At 50.2% G+C, this 14,520-nt stretch overlaps 1 protein-coding gene across 1 annotated transcript in view; it reads left to right on the forward strand.

The window, feature by feature from the left end:
* The window catches only part of LOC308068481 (RNA-binding protein 44-like), a 44,452-nt gene extending 30,346 nt beyond the window's left edge, over nucleotides 1-14,106 (forward strand). Inside the window, exons 16-17 of the mRNA XM_080399188.1 lie at nucleotides 4,955-5,093; nucleotides 13,093-14,106. Coding sequence (XP_080255314.1) covers nucleotides 4,955-5,093; nucleotides 13,093-13,348 — 395 coding nt within the window. The 3' untranslated portion in view covers nucleotides 13,349-14,106. The remainder of the gene's footprint in view (nucleotides 1-4,954; nucleotides 5,094-13,092) is intronic.
* Nucleotides 14,107-14,520: the final 414 nt, after the last annotated feature.

Here is a 14,520-nt window from a genome sequence, read left to right on the forward strand (position 1 = left end):
AAATAGTTTCATCCTTCACCCAGCACCATCAAGGCTTGCTGAGGGCTTGGGGGAGTCGGGCTCCCCTGTTTGCTGAACAGCAGTGAGCTACAGCCGTGCTGCACGGCTCTGGCAGCCCCTCCGCTGTGAAAGGTTCACAGATTTGGGTGCCTTCAGTTCCCATCCTATGTAAGAGCCTCCATCAAGGGCTTCTTTCTTGGATGAGAGTGCAAATGGAGGGTGCAGTCCAGGCACTGGGTGAGAAGCCTTCATCTGCTGGAGCCACGTAGCTGATGGCTTGGGGCTGTTCTGGCTGCATCTGGAGAAACCCAGCAGGCCCAGAAGGACACGGCATGTTAGTCCATCTTAATGGGATCTCCCCAGAAATGAGACTGACTTGGGACTTGCTGCCCTGAACTCTCCATGTATTTATTCCCAACAGACGTGTGTCATGGGCAGTGCGCAGAGGTTGAATGGCGGAGGGCTGGGGCAATAAGGCTTGAAAAAAAGGCTCTGTCATGATGCCTGGGAACGGCGTCCATCAGCGTGGGCACGGCTTTGACCTTCTGTACCAGGCCAGCTTGAAGTACTCACCTGTTCTCAGGCTGCGGTCCTCCCTGCCTCCGCCTCCCCCATAGGGCTGGCTGCAAGACAAGCCCAAGAAGTCCCAGAAAACTGAGGAGAAAATGGCCAGAGACCAAAAAATTATGCAGAGGGGACAGTGATGTGAAATGCAAAACTTTTCTTGCAGAGAAAGCTCACAGCTTTCCTGGTGGTGAACTGTCACTGTGGCAAGTGTGCAGGCTCTGCAGCAGTGGCAAGAGGAGGAGGAAGAGGAGGTGATGTCCACCAGGTTGTTCTCTGGAGCTGTGAGCCCGGAGCTTTTGGCCCAGACTCCAGCTGTAAGAAATGCAACAGAAGAAAGTCCATTTTCCTATAGTTTTTGCAACAATTCAGGGCCAACACATTTTTTCTGCTGAAAGACATGACAATTTGGGGTTTTTGCAGCTAACCCACAGTAAGCTGAACCCTAGTAGACGTTTGCTGAGACGCTCCAGGACACCAATCCCAGGGCAATCAAGAGGATGTGGGATGCCTGAAGAAGCCTTCCTTCCAATCATTTCCTCACTGCCGCTCTCCGGATGTTCCCTGTGAGGAGGCAAATTAAGGATCCTTCAAGTTACATGTTTTAAGAGGCAATCAGTGCTCCTCTCAGCAGGGAAGGGTGTTCATCAGCAGTCACGGAGGTCCTCGTGCTGAGATAAACACCCCATCGGATGGTTCCTCCTTCTAGCAGAAGGTGTCTTTGCATGCAGGAGGCAGCATGCACACACACTGCAAGGATGAATTATGGATGGCTTGCAGTGGCATCAGCTATACGGGTGCACAGGCTGGGGAGGCATGGGAGGACAGACATAACTGCTGCTCCATGTCTAGGTGGCACCTAAAGACCAAGTGGGGCTTCGGAAGTACCGCATGGCTCCAGTGCAATGTTCCCAGAAGACCACTGCATTCCTGCAGCTCCCAATGCCATTTTTCCCAAGGGAATGGGAGCGCCGGGGGCATGCAAGAAGAGAGCTCTTGGAAGCAGGTCAGCCTTGGTATAGTCAGGTTTTGGAGATGATTTATTCAGCAGCTCTGTATAGCCTTCACAAATGGATGCTGCTAAGCACAGAGACGTGACTGCTCTGGAGCTCAGTTATTTACAGCTCACTGCAGCTGACTTATGCCGCCTCCGTCAGCCAGGCTGAGGTGCGGAGGAAAACCTTCTGAAATGAGAGCCAGGAGATAAAAAAAATATCCCTCCCTGCTTTTTTTCTCCTGTTGTTACAAACCCTGAGCCTGTCATGTTGATGAATGTGGCTTTGGGGGAAATCTGGGAAGAAGCAGGGAAGTATCTGTGGGTTTACATGGGCACCATTTGGAAACACGTCCAGAGCTTCTCCTCGCTTTGACCTTAAAATGTGCATTTAAAGCTAAATCCAGTTCTCGCCGGTCAGCTGAAAACAAAAGAGCTTTTTGGCCTCGCTATGCCCTGCTCCATCCTCACAACATTTACACAACAGGCTCTGCTGAGCCTTGCTCCTCTTGGATGCTCTCTGCCTCTGATGTATAAAACAAAAGAGTCCTTCATGATGCTAAAAGTCAAATGACCTTGTAAAGTATCTTGATCACTGGCTGATGGGTCTGGTTTCCCCAGTCCCCTGGGGAAAAGGATTTTCAGACAAGACCCCACGTGTAGGTATGGGAGGAAATGTGGTGGGAGAGATGTCCTCCAGGAGCACGGTCTGTGCACCGCTCCTTGGGGTTACCAAGCCAAGCCTTGGCTGTTGGCACCTGCAGTGTTCACTGCTGCTGAAGGCAAGTCCTCACAGGGAAGACAGAACTCCTGGAGAACGTCATGCAGAGCTGCTGGGTGGGAAAGAAAGGTGGTAACATTCCTGTGAAGGACCTTCAGAGCTGAGACAAGAGGTAGGAACAAAGTCCAAATGCATGAGTCATGTGCTCAGGGATGATGAAGCCCATGAGCTGGCTCTCTCCTGGCTGCCCACACCTGTACTCAGCCCACGGCCAGCTCCAGTCCAGCAGTGTCTTCTGAGCTGCTTTGATTGGCAAGTGCCTGAAGCTCCCCAGAGTTTTGGTTTCACTTGGTTTCGGTTGGTTCTTTAATTTTTCTTTTAATAGGAGGGTTCATTTTCATGCTGATTACCAGATATACGTGACTTGCAGCTACTCAGGCAAGCGTTGCAGCCAGTTTGCAGTTCTCAGTTGCTTCAACCCCATGATTTATTTATTGTTTCACCTTTCTCCACCAAAGGTGGAGCTGCCTGTTAAGGTGTTTTCCTCTAGGTCCGTTCTGCAGAAGCAGCTGCATGGTTGTCAGGAAGCATTTGGGCATCTGTAAGGATGTTGTGGTACAAGTGATGACTTGTCTTTAGGGTTATCTGTGCTAACTGGGGGCGGGGGGAGGGCAAAACCAAGTTAAGGGCAGCCTGGCCATGCTCAGTTAACTTCTGCTTCTCTTTCTTCTTGTGCTGTATTGCTGTTGCATTTCTTAAAGTGGCTTTGTCTTCCTGAATTTTTCACCACACTTTGCGTGTCTCGCTCATTTCTGCCTGGCTCCATTTCCTCCTTTGCTCCTCAATTCCCTCAGCCACTTGTCTGGCTGCTTTTTAATCTGTTCACCTCCCCTGCTCTCCTTTCTCCCCTTCACACAGCTCTGTCCTGCTCTGTACTTGATGTGTTTGCTGGCGGCGTTTTCTCTGCAAGTTGGTTATCCGGCTGCGTGATGGGTGTAGTGTTTGCAGGGTGCTTGTTCTTTGCAGTCCGGTGCACGAGCTTCACTGAGGGGTGGCCCCTCAGGGTGGCCTGAACCTCCCTTGGATGCTGGTGCTCACTTAGTTGTGTCGGTTCACTGGATTCATCCAGATTTGAAAGGATGGGAAGCAGGGAAAAGCCTCCCAGCCACCAGTCATCCCTGAGTCTGCCCAGACTGAGATTTGCAGTCCAGCTCTCATGTAAAATTATTGCACCTTCCCTCCGCCTCCTCCTGCTTCCCTCTCAGTGCTTTGCTTCAGCATCCCAAACTTTTTCATTTTAGAGCAGGGCTTGTTTCTGGCTGAGGTTGTGTTGTGCAGGTGCTGTTGGGTGAACTCCTGGGTGGTACCATTTAGGGAGAGCTTTAGATTGTGATAAACTGGGTTTTATTATCAGAACAGTGAGGATTTAATGGTCCTTAACTCCTTTCTCTTGGCTTGGTAACTCATATCTTATCTCAAGCTGGTCTGCAGCAGCTGCCACAGTGGGAGGCAGTGTGGGAGCCCTGCACCCATCCAGAAACCTCACCCAAGGGTCTGGGGGTCTCTCGCCACCCAGATCCCCCCACGGGTCCTGAGTTCCCACCCATTGCCATAGGATGCAGGTACCTAAGGTGTAGCATTTGGGGTCTGCAGAGGAACTGCTCAAGGAGGGCATCCCCTGGGCAGGAGCTGCTGGCGATGTCCCATGGCTTTCATATGCAGACCACCAGATAAGTAGCTAAATTCTGTTAAAAAAGAAGATAAAAATAAAAATAAAGCCCCACTCTTTCGCACAGTTATTCACACGTACCAGAAAATATAGCTGGTATTCGATGCCTGCCTGCAGTGTACTCCAGGAGCTGCAAAGGCACTAGCTGGCACTCTGGGACCGAGGGAAAGAGATTATTTATAGCCAGGCTCAGTAAATCATTCCTCTGAAGGTTTTTTTTTCCTTTGAGCCTGTTCCCTTTTCCCTTCATAGCATTACTGGCCTTTTCCCTTTCTCACTAATTGTGCACAGACTTGCAGGGAAGTAAGCAGCATCCCTTCCTCCTCTGGTCCCAAACCAGAAGGCACCATGTATCAGGGTTGCGTACCCAGAGGTGAATTATATCAGTGCCATGAAGCCAGAGATGAATTTCACCACGCTTGGCCCTGAACTTCAATGGAGACTGATACTTGTTTCCAAGTGTGTCATTGTGCAGATGATTTTTAAGGGGTCCTTTGCTCAGCAGCAGCAGAATCTGGCTGGGAGCCGTGGGGTTATTCCCCAACTTCCCCCACACCCATACTCTTTCTGTAAACTGAAAAACTGGCAATTTAAAGTCCAGAGACGTGTGTCAAGGGATCAGCAGAGAATATATCTGCATCCTTACTTATTTATGACTTGCCTGGCACATTTCGAATAATTAATTATCTAGCATCAAGCAGTTGGGAGGGTAATGGAGGAGGATGCTGCAGGTTAGAGGGATGTGCAGAGGGAAATAAAACCATGAGAAGGAGGGTTTGAAGAAGCGGATTGAGAGTGGGGTTGCTTTTATGTCCAGCTTTGCTTTGGCAGATGCTGTCTGTGTGAAGACTGAGGGGGACCGCACGGTGCGGGGCAAGGGGCTGTCGTTGCACCATGCCCCACCGCAGCAAAGCCTAACCCTACTTGCCCCTCGCCTGTCTTCCAGCCCATCACTTCATCGCGGTGACAGCGTGCCAGGAGGCAGACTATGGCTGGATGATCCGGCACTACTGCCTGAAGCAGTTCCAGCTCAGCATGGAGGGCATCGGGCAGCGGCTCTGGTGTGACTGGGATGAGACCGTGGGGTAAGTGAGATTCTTGTGCTTGCCCTTCCCTCCCTGGCATCCTGGGACTGCCTGCACCCGTCTTTAATTCTGGGATGTGGGGACATCAGCGGTGGGGTTTATTTCTTGGGCAGGGGGAAACAAATGTGCCATTTCACTCTGCTTTACTGCTGATGCTACCTGGCTCCATCGCTTCTGGGTCCAGCTGAAGGGGCTTCTCCATCCTTGTTGCTCATGGAGGGGCTGCAAGGTGGGCTTGCAGGGGAGAGCAGGGGAGTCAGTGAGGCTTTTGACACTGTCTCCCATAAGAATTTCACAGACAAGCCGCTCAAGTGTGGACTGGATGAGCAGACAGTGAGGTGGGTTGAAAACTGGCTGAACAGCCAGGCCCAGAGGGTGGTGTTGTTGGGAAAGGACTAGTTGGAGGCCAGCAACTAGTGGTATACCCCAGGGGTCAGTGCTGGGTTCGGTCTTGCTTAACTTTTTCATTAATGATCTGGGTAATGGGGCAGAGCATACCCCCAGCAAGTTTGCAGATGACACCAGACTGGGAGGAGCAAGTAACACACCAGAGGGTCCTGCAGGGGCGTTTGGACAAGATGAGGTGGCTCTCCAGAGGTCCTCTCCAACCTCAGCCATTCTGTGATTAAATGGGCTTTCAAGGAGACCAACCTAAGCAGTGTTTGGAAATCAGGATGGTGGTCTTGCTCAGTACAGTTATGTGTGCATGAAGAAACCACATGCCCCAGTGATGGAGCTTCAATAGGAGAAAACCATTGGTGTCTGCTACATGTTGGCATCGATGTGTTAATAAGGCAGTAGATCGGGATCCCTGTCACAGCTCCATGGCCTCTTCTGGTGACTCACTGCTTGGACATACTTTCCATGAGATTTTCCTTTTTTCTCAGCACTCGGGTTCTCTGGACTGTCCAAAGTGCCCTGACTCAGCTTCAAAACTCCATAACCCACTGAGATGCCCTCAGACCCTCTCTATGATTAAATCCCAGGCTGTCCCACTGGACCTGCTGGCTTGCCTGCTGCTTCCGAAAGTTGCGTATTGATTTTTCTTAGTGACTATAGGTAGAGGCTGGCATGGTACGGCATGGCACTTTTCTGTTAAGCCTCCTGTTTGTAATCAGTGTTAGGGAATCTGTGGTGATTTATGACTTAGGAGAAGCAGAGATGTGGTCTGCTTTCCTGCTGGAGCACTCAGCAGCATCCTTGGGGGGATAATGAGGGCGATAAGGGAACCCTATTTAATGCAGCAGGAAGGAAAGGGATGCTGCATATGGGTAACATGCTGTTCTGTGGGACACTTTCTGGCTTTTATTTGGCATTTCTTTCATTGTGTTTTGGGTTTTTTTTTTATTTTTTATTGCAAACCATTGCAAATCCATTTCTTTGGATTAGCTCTTTCCCATTTATTATCAGCAGAGCTGAATTTTCCAGTACAGCCATGGTGTAACCCACTGTCCTGGTGAGATGGTTTTGATTAAAGTTGCAAAAACTGGTCAGGGGTGTCTGTGCATCGGTGTGACGGCCTGAAAAGAGAAAATAAAAACCTGTTCTCCACTATGAGCTGGCTTTCCACATCATATAGTGCTGTTGTGCCATGGCCTTTCTCTAAGAAAATGAAGTGGTGGACAAAAATGAGCTTTGGTGACACAAGTGGGGATTGAGGTCAGTTGGAAATGGTGAGCAGATGTTGTTAGTGTTTTGCACAAAAATTGGAGTTTTTTGTAAATTTTGGTTGAATTCCTGCTTCATGCCCCTCTGTACCATACTAAAAACTATATATATGTGAGTATGTAAACATACACACATATATAGACAGCTTTTGAAAAGGACAGCTTGAGTTTTCCTTCCCCTTTCAGTAACAAAATGGAGGTGAAGAAAAGAGTGGAAAGACTGTGGGAGGTTTTCTGGTTCTGAGAAAGGTCAATTGGTCCTCAAAAATGTCCAGGGCTGCTGAAGTTCTCCAGCCCCTGGATGCCTTGGGGGGCTCTCCAGGACTTGTCCCCCTCCGTCGACACCTTTGGAGGCAGCATCCAGATGTGGTGAGTGGCAGGAGAAGGGGATAGCTACCTCCCTGGGTCTTCTGGCTGGACTGGGGGTGAGCTGTCACCCCTGGGGCCATCCCACCAGAGCTGTCCCCAACCCAGGCTGTCCTCGTGCAGGGGCTGAGTGTGTCCCAGGAGCAGGACTTTGCTTTTGGTCCTGGTTCAGTGCTAACTGCAAGCTTTATGAGATGCAATCCATCTCTTCCTCCAGACCTTTGGCAAAGCCATTTGCACAGGAAGCAGAGGTGTATTAGAGTTTGTTCTTTATCTCCGACATCCTGTTTCTCTTCTAAATAGCTTCTACTAAACTTGTTATCCTTGAGGCACTTGGAGGAAATGTTGATAAACTTGCAGTGTTTAATTTGATTGCGTGGGTCCACTGGGGTTATTTAAGAGATGACATTCCTCTGATCCTCCTGTGCCCTCAGGACACTGGGAAAATCAGGTAGAAATAGCTCAGCTACTGCTGTAAATAAGCTATTCTGCAAAGATATGCATTTCAGGTGGCCATCTCACTCAACACCCCTGATCCCTGGGTGTGCCATGAGCTGGCTGGTTGCCCCTCTGGCTTTAAGGGGAAGGACTTGGCTTCTACCAGGCTTGAGATGAAGAAATGGGAAAAAACACCTGCCTACAGCCTGTTTCCTCTCCATATCTTCCCCCAAACCAAGGAATGTTGATGCTTGAAGCCTGTTTGAAATGAGGAGAAAGCATTTGAAGGGTTTGCCTCTGACAGGACCCGTACCATCAGCTGCATTGGGTTTGGAGCTGTGATTTCTCGTATGTAGCATTTAACAGGGAAATGCGCATCGTTTACTGCTCAACTGAGAATGACATGATGGGAACATCTGGATAAATGAGCTGCCTCAGCAGAGTTTGTAATTGCTTTATTTGTTCTAGTGATAGGTTGTAGATTATCCTTCCATCTTAGCCTCAGAGGTATTAACCGAGCTCTTGCATCACTGGTACTGCTGTGTTCAGATGTAGCGGAGGGGCTTCTCTGGAGTGGGAGCGTTTGGTGAAGTTGGGCTTGGACCACATAGACAAGCACCAACTCTCTTGAGAACGTTTATCCAACTGTGGTTAGGCTCTGCTGGCTTTCTGTACCATGCTTATCTGGGGAAAGTGATGGGTTTTGATGTACAAGTCTTTATCATGTACCGGCGAACTTGTGTGAGCTGTTACACGCTTTGGGAATGGGATGGCAGGTGCTTTTATTAAAATAATTAGTTCCAGAAGTTGGCCAGAAACACTGTTTCCTGGGAAGGGAGAAGGACTGAGAGGTGTCTTCCCTTGGGTCATCTGGTTTCCTTCTCTCTTTTCCTCCCCAAAGGACAAGCAACTCAGTGTGGCCCTGGATGCTCCTGCTGGAGCTGTGCCCACCGGTGCCTGCTGGGTCCAGCTGTCTGGGGCTGCTCACCTACCCTCTGGAGTTGATCTCTCTGGCCCCTCTGTGGCATTGTCCCATGGATCTCTGGCCTGAGAGCAATTCAGACCAAGCACCCTTGTGTTTTGTTTTCCAGGGCTTGCAGGTGCCCTGTTATTTAAAAGCCAGATGATCATTTAGCTGGAGCGGCATCGTGGGCTCCTCTGCTTTACGGTGGCAGCAGAGCTGCTTTGACCAGGAGCTCAGCTGTGCATGACTAATGATCGCAAAGATCAACTTGGCTATTTTGATTCCAGGTCCAGATTCATCGGTGGGGTGATTGAGCTGGGGGATCAGCTGTAGTCCCCCTGGGGGCAGCTCTTTTGGGGACATGGAGCACTGCTGGCAGAGCTGGGGCTGCTGGAGGGGTTAGGCTGCCAGCCACTCACCCACAAATGCATCAGCAGGAGCTGGAGACTTGTAGATATTTTTCCTGCACAGTTTTGGCTTGCTGGCAGGCTGTGGCCAGGGAATGGCTTTGCACGACAGTTTTCACACAGCATTGGTGCATTGGGCAGCAGTGAGCGGGATGGGGGGATGCTCGCTGCACTGGGGAGTGCTGCAGCTGTGGGTGTCACTCCAGCCCAGCCAGGCGCCTTCATCCCAAATATATCTGCCCCAAGGCAGGCCTAAAAATCTCCAGGGAATGCTTTCCCCTCACTGCGTGCATCCTGCAGGGAAGGAGCTCCCCAGTGTGAGCATGCCGGTCTGACAGCTGCAGCCGGGTCCAGTAATGAGGGATGCTGCTGCCAGCTTCCAGCATGCCTGGTACTCTGCCTTGCTCCTGCCCCCTGGCTGAGGGCTGCTCGCACAGTTGTCAGTATGCTTACAGCGTGTCTTCAGGTTATTTATCCATTATCTCATTATCTATTTATTTATCTTTGGGTTGCCAGGTTCCTTCTGGATACGCCCTTTAGCATGTCTCCAAGCTCGCCTTGCAGAGGAAGAAATCAATTTTTTTTCTTTTAATTTACAAGGCAAAAGGAAAATCTTGTGTTGTTTTTTGGATTTCCTGGGTTTTTTTTTTTTCCCCTCATGTAAAGCAAGGCATTTGGGGAAGATAGGAAAAATCTTAATAATCATGGCAAAAGGGAGAGCTTGTGATCCTGTGAACCCCAACTAGTATCTGCAGTGTTAACACTGTCTGCACTCAGGCACTGGCGAGGAATAAATGGGAGATCAAATTCCAGTCTTGGTTGCAGTGATAAAAAACCAGAGGCATTGCTTAGGATTTACAGCAGTGTAAGCATTCGGATCCCACCAAACCATAAATCAGTCCTTGATTGCTTCCCACCAGCAGCCCAGGCCCGTCCCAGTTCTGCCTGTGGGTGTTCATCTCCATGTGGTCCCCACTGCTTGGCCTCCTGCAGCATCCTTTAAACTCAAACTATTTCCATGGTGATGAGGAAAACAGTTTTAATTGCAGTTCGCATTGAGTAAATATTTAGAACTAAGCAAAGCTGTACTTTCCAGTGCAGGCTGCCCATCTCCCTGCCCCACAGCCTGTGGTTGTGGGGTGGCTTGGGAAAACCTGTCCTGTTCCCAGTGCTATCCTAACATCAGCTCAATAATCACAATGTTTTAATATTTTTTTAGTAATTAAAGCTAGACTTTTAAGGCATTTTAAAGGAGGATTTTAAATTAAGATGGTGCCATTTAAGGCAAAACCAAGGGAGAGGAGGGGCAGAACAAGAGGGAGGTGCCATGGGGGCAGAGGTGCCTGATGGAAAGGCTTTTGTTGCATCCTCTAATTCCAAATATCATCTTAATGAACTCCTCTCTTGCCTGTCTTCTCTCAAAGAGAGTTTTCACTCTGCACTGAGGATTACACCTCTTTCTGGACTCCAGAAATAGCGTGATCATCCTTGCAGCTCCTGGAGCTCAGCTCAGCTGTGCCTGGCTGAGTGTGACAGGGGGACCTCACTCTCCCAGGGTGGCAAGTGGGCTGTGGGGGGCCAAGGGGAAGGCAGAGCAGCCATGCTGGGCAGCATCATTAGCACAGCCTGAATTCCTTGATGGGACCATGCTGGAGTGGTGTGAGTATAATAATGCAGCTCTGCATGTGGGGAAAGAGAGAAAGAATTAGATGCCACTTTGGAAATACAATGGGATGAATATTTGCCATGGCTGTGGCATGGCCCCAGGCATCAACATTGCTGCTCTCCAGAGGGATCTTGACTCCCTTCTGACAAGGCAGCCTGGGTCTGACTGGTCTGTTTTATCCATATCCCAGCAAATGGATCCCTCTGGTATCCCTCTACAGTAGCTAGTGGTGTACCTGTTATGAGAAGGTCCTCCATGCCATGTCTTGGTGTTCTGCATGTGAGGATAGATGGGCAGCGTTTCGCAGGACTGGTCTCCAAACACCGCGAGACAGGGCAGCTCAGGACCCACACAGCTGGCAGGGATGGACTCAGCTGGTGGTTGGCAGCTTGGGTCTATGGATGGCCAAGGGTCTATGAGATAAAGTGGAAAACATTAAAGCACTTGGCTACTGTTGAGAGCTTGGCTTTGCTTTTAGTTGGCTGGTCATAAAATTATCATTGTCAAGTGGTGCTTTGTGTAAGCAAAGGGCAGAAAAAAAACATCTCTTGAAGAGCATCCAGACTTGCTTTCCCTTGGCCAAAAGCTCAGCAGCCCTCGCTGTCACTTCTACATTTCCAGCTGTTGCTTAAAATGTCTTTTCCCTCGAGGCCTCTCCTGCTCGCTCCCCACTGGGCTGCAAGGGTGTGTACAGGTGGCCTCCTGCTGAGGATGCGATCCTATCCAAAGCCAGGGTGGCTTGAATGAAGATGGGGAATGTGAGAATAAAAGGGACGAGAGCTTTAGGGTATCTTAAGCCGCAGCTGCAGATGGCCCATCAGCATGGAAGGACCTCCTTCCATGCCTGGACAAGACAGTTATAGCCCCATGGCCACCCCCTTGCCCCACTACACTGTAGCTGCCCAGCTCCTCTCCTCAGATCTGTGCTCCCCACGGCCGGTGCACACAGAGCCATCTGAGCACTGACATATGGATGCTGCCTAAGTGCAAAGTGTCATTACAATCTATCCTTTCATTTGCTGACACCATTTTGCTTTGGCTACTTGCATGTCTTCATGTATAGTGACAGAGGCAGCTATTTATCAACACCAAAGTGCTGTCTGAGCCAGGGAAGGGCTAAGCCAGCTGCTGTATGGCCCTTCAGTTTTAAAAATAACTTTTATTCACTGCTCTTAACTCTTTCCCTCTGGTTCCCGAAGATGCTTCAACTCCTGAGATCTCCTAAGGGTGCTGATAAACGGGAAATGGTAATTTTGCACATTGGCATGCTGAGCAGAAGCTGCTTTTAGTAGCTCCAGGCACTCTCTTAATTAAATCATCGGGCACCACAGGGGCTCCCTCCGGCACTGCCCGATGCAGTGTGCCTGTAGGCACAGCAAATGCCGCCTGCCCGAAAAGCCAGCTGATGAGATTCAGAGAAGCTGCATCGAGTAGCTAGGAAGCTGCTTATAAAATATTTCTTCCCCCAGGCAGGTTTTTAATTGGCTAGCTGGGTTTTGGGTTGCTCTGCTTCTCTAAGAGATGTAATTGGGACAGGGGAAAAAAATAATGTATATATACTATTTTTTTATGCATAGCCAATTTTAAAGCAGGTAAGATTTGAAACCCATGGTAATACCTGTCCTTCCAGAGGATGGCTGGTTCAACCAGCACAGGGGCAGTCCTCTCCCTGCAGTGCCTCTTGCTCAGGGCTGCTCCTTGTTTTTCAAATATTTGGGGGGAAAAAAAAAGAAAAAGACCCCAAACCCCTCAAAAAACAGACTTGCTGGCCATTGCAAAGTGGGATGAATTGTGGTCCTGCAGATCTGCAAAGCAGGATAGTGCAGAGAGACGAGCTTCAAAAGCATGCTCTTGGGTCATATGTAATCCTCCATTTTTAGGCAATTAAAAGGAGAATTTTAAGTAGATTCAGTGTACTTACTTCTGTCCCCTTCTGGCTGAACCTGCGCAAGCTAAAGGATTGTGCCTCGAAAGCCGGCAGCCAGGTGAGCTGCTCCATGGCTCTGGATGGGTTTCCTGAAGGTCTTTGCCTAAAAGCGCCAGAGGGTTATGTGGGTCCGACTGGTATTTTCTAATACACCAGATCAGCCACGAAATGCTGCAAAAATTAACACAAACCAAATCAAAAAAGACTTGCTTCTAGTTATTTCTATAAATATTATTTCTGTTTTCATTTACTTCTGTAAATGAAATAAATGAAAACTCCTTGTGCTTTTAGCTGTGGGTGAGCACTAAAAAGTATGATCAAAGTGGCAAAACCTGATGGGAATTAAAAACCCCACATATATTTTTACACCTATCTACCTACAATCTCAAAAAAGAAAATGCTTAAAAAATTCAAACGGGCTCAAATACAATCTCAAATAACAAATATATACACCTATCATAGGAAGTACGTAATATTTTATGTTATATGGGTGGGGGGAGGTGGCGTGCTCGTGGCTGGACGCTGGTCCCTGGTGCTACCCTGGTGCCCTTGTCTGTGTTGCAGTACCTACGGGGAGCTGACGAACTGCACAGCGCTGATTGCCGAGAGGCTCGACTGCTACTGGCCCAACCGCCTGGTGGATGAGTTCTTCGTGGCCGTCCACAAACAGTACTTCAGGAACTGCTCTCCCTCCGGCCGGGCGCTGCATGACCCCCCCAACAGCGTCCTATGCCCCTTCATCCTGCTGCCCGTCCTCGTCACCCTGCTGATGACGGCACTGGTGGTGTGGAGGAGCAAACGCAGTGAGGGTATCGTGTAAGGACACCCGGCTGGCAGCGTAGGGGGGGACTGGGGGACCATACACACCCCAGCACGTGCCTGTTTTCTGGGAGGATTCTGGCAGAGGAACAGTCGGTGGGGGTACCAAGCCCCGGAGGCAGAGGCAGCAACACCACCACTCCTCCCTCACTGGTACCCTCCGCACCACACATGTGGCGTTTGCCCAGTGGTTTCCAAATAAACACATCATTTAAGACGCAGTTGTTTGGCAATATGGGATGCCAGTGGCTGGCGAGGCCACCATGAGCTACCCCGGTGGCAAGGAGCCCTCTTGGGGTACTGGGGAGCACGGCTCACCCTGGGCATCGGCACTGCTGCAGCTCTGCTCGGCCTTTCCCAGCTGCTTCCCTCTCAGCATCCCCCAGCATTGTGTGCCAAAAGAGGAAATTTTTTTTAAAGAAAAAAACCCACCCAAAACCAGGTCTGGGGTGGAGGGGTTGAAGTGCTGCCGGCCCTACAGTGCCATCATGGCATCATGAGGTGCTGGCAGGCCTGGGTACAACCCTGGGTATCAAAACTACCAGCTTCCTCTTTTTGTCCTTTTTTGTTTCCACAGCAGGAAAGGCATCTTCTCCCCTGGTCCCCAGGACCCTTGCAGGGGGTGGGGTTTGCCTAGGAGATGGGGAGCAATAGGTGACAGCTGGTGGCACTGGTGGTGGCCTTGGTGGTGCCCTGGGGCTAACAGGCAACAGGAATAACGTGCTTTTCCTACGTAAATAAACACATAAATAAACCAGCTGCCCTTTCTCTGGTGCAAATCCTCAGCGCTCGCCCCCTCCGTGAAGGCTGGGCTCTGGTCTGAGTGGATCAAGAGGCCATCTGGACACCCCCTTGGTGCCCCAAAGGAGCTTCTGTGATGTTTGAGACCTGCGCCCCACCCCACAGGCACCCTTTGGGGCAGCACTGGAGGTCCCATGGATAGGGTGGGGAGGGGGCGGTGAGGAATGATGGAGTGGGGTCTCCTCTGAGACAGTAGGGTCTCTAGGGAGTTTCCCTGGGTGTGGGTGGGCAGGTCAGGGGTCTGTCCCTTCAGCGGGGGCCAGGAGTGGGGTCAGCTCCCTTGGTGGGAGACTGGGCAACATCTGGGATTTGGGGGTGGGGAGGTGGGGGGTGGGATATAGCACCCCAACCTTGCCACTGGTCTCTGCCATC

This window comes from Falco punctatus, assembly GCF_963210335.1.
Source record: "Falco punctatus genome assembly, chromosome: 8".
Classification (NCBI taxonomy): Eukaryota; Metazoa; Chordata; class Aves; order Falconiformes; family Falconidae; genus Falco; species Falco punctatus.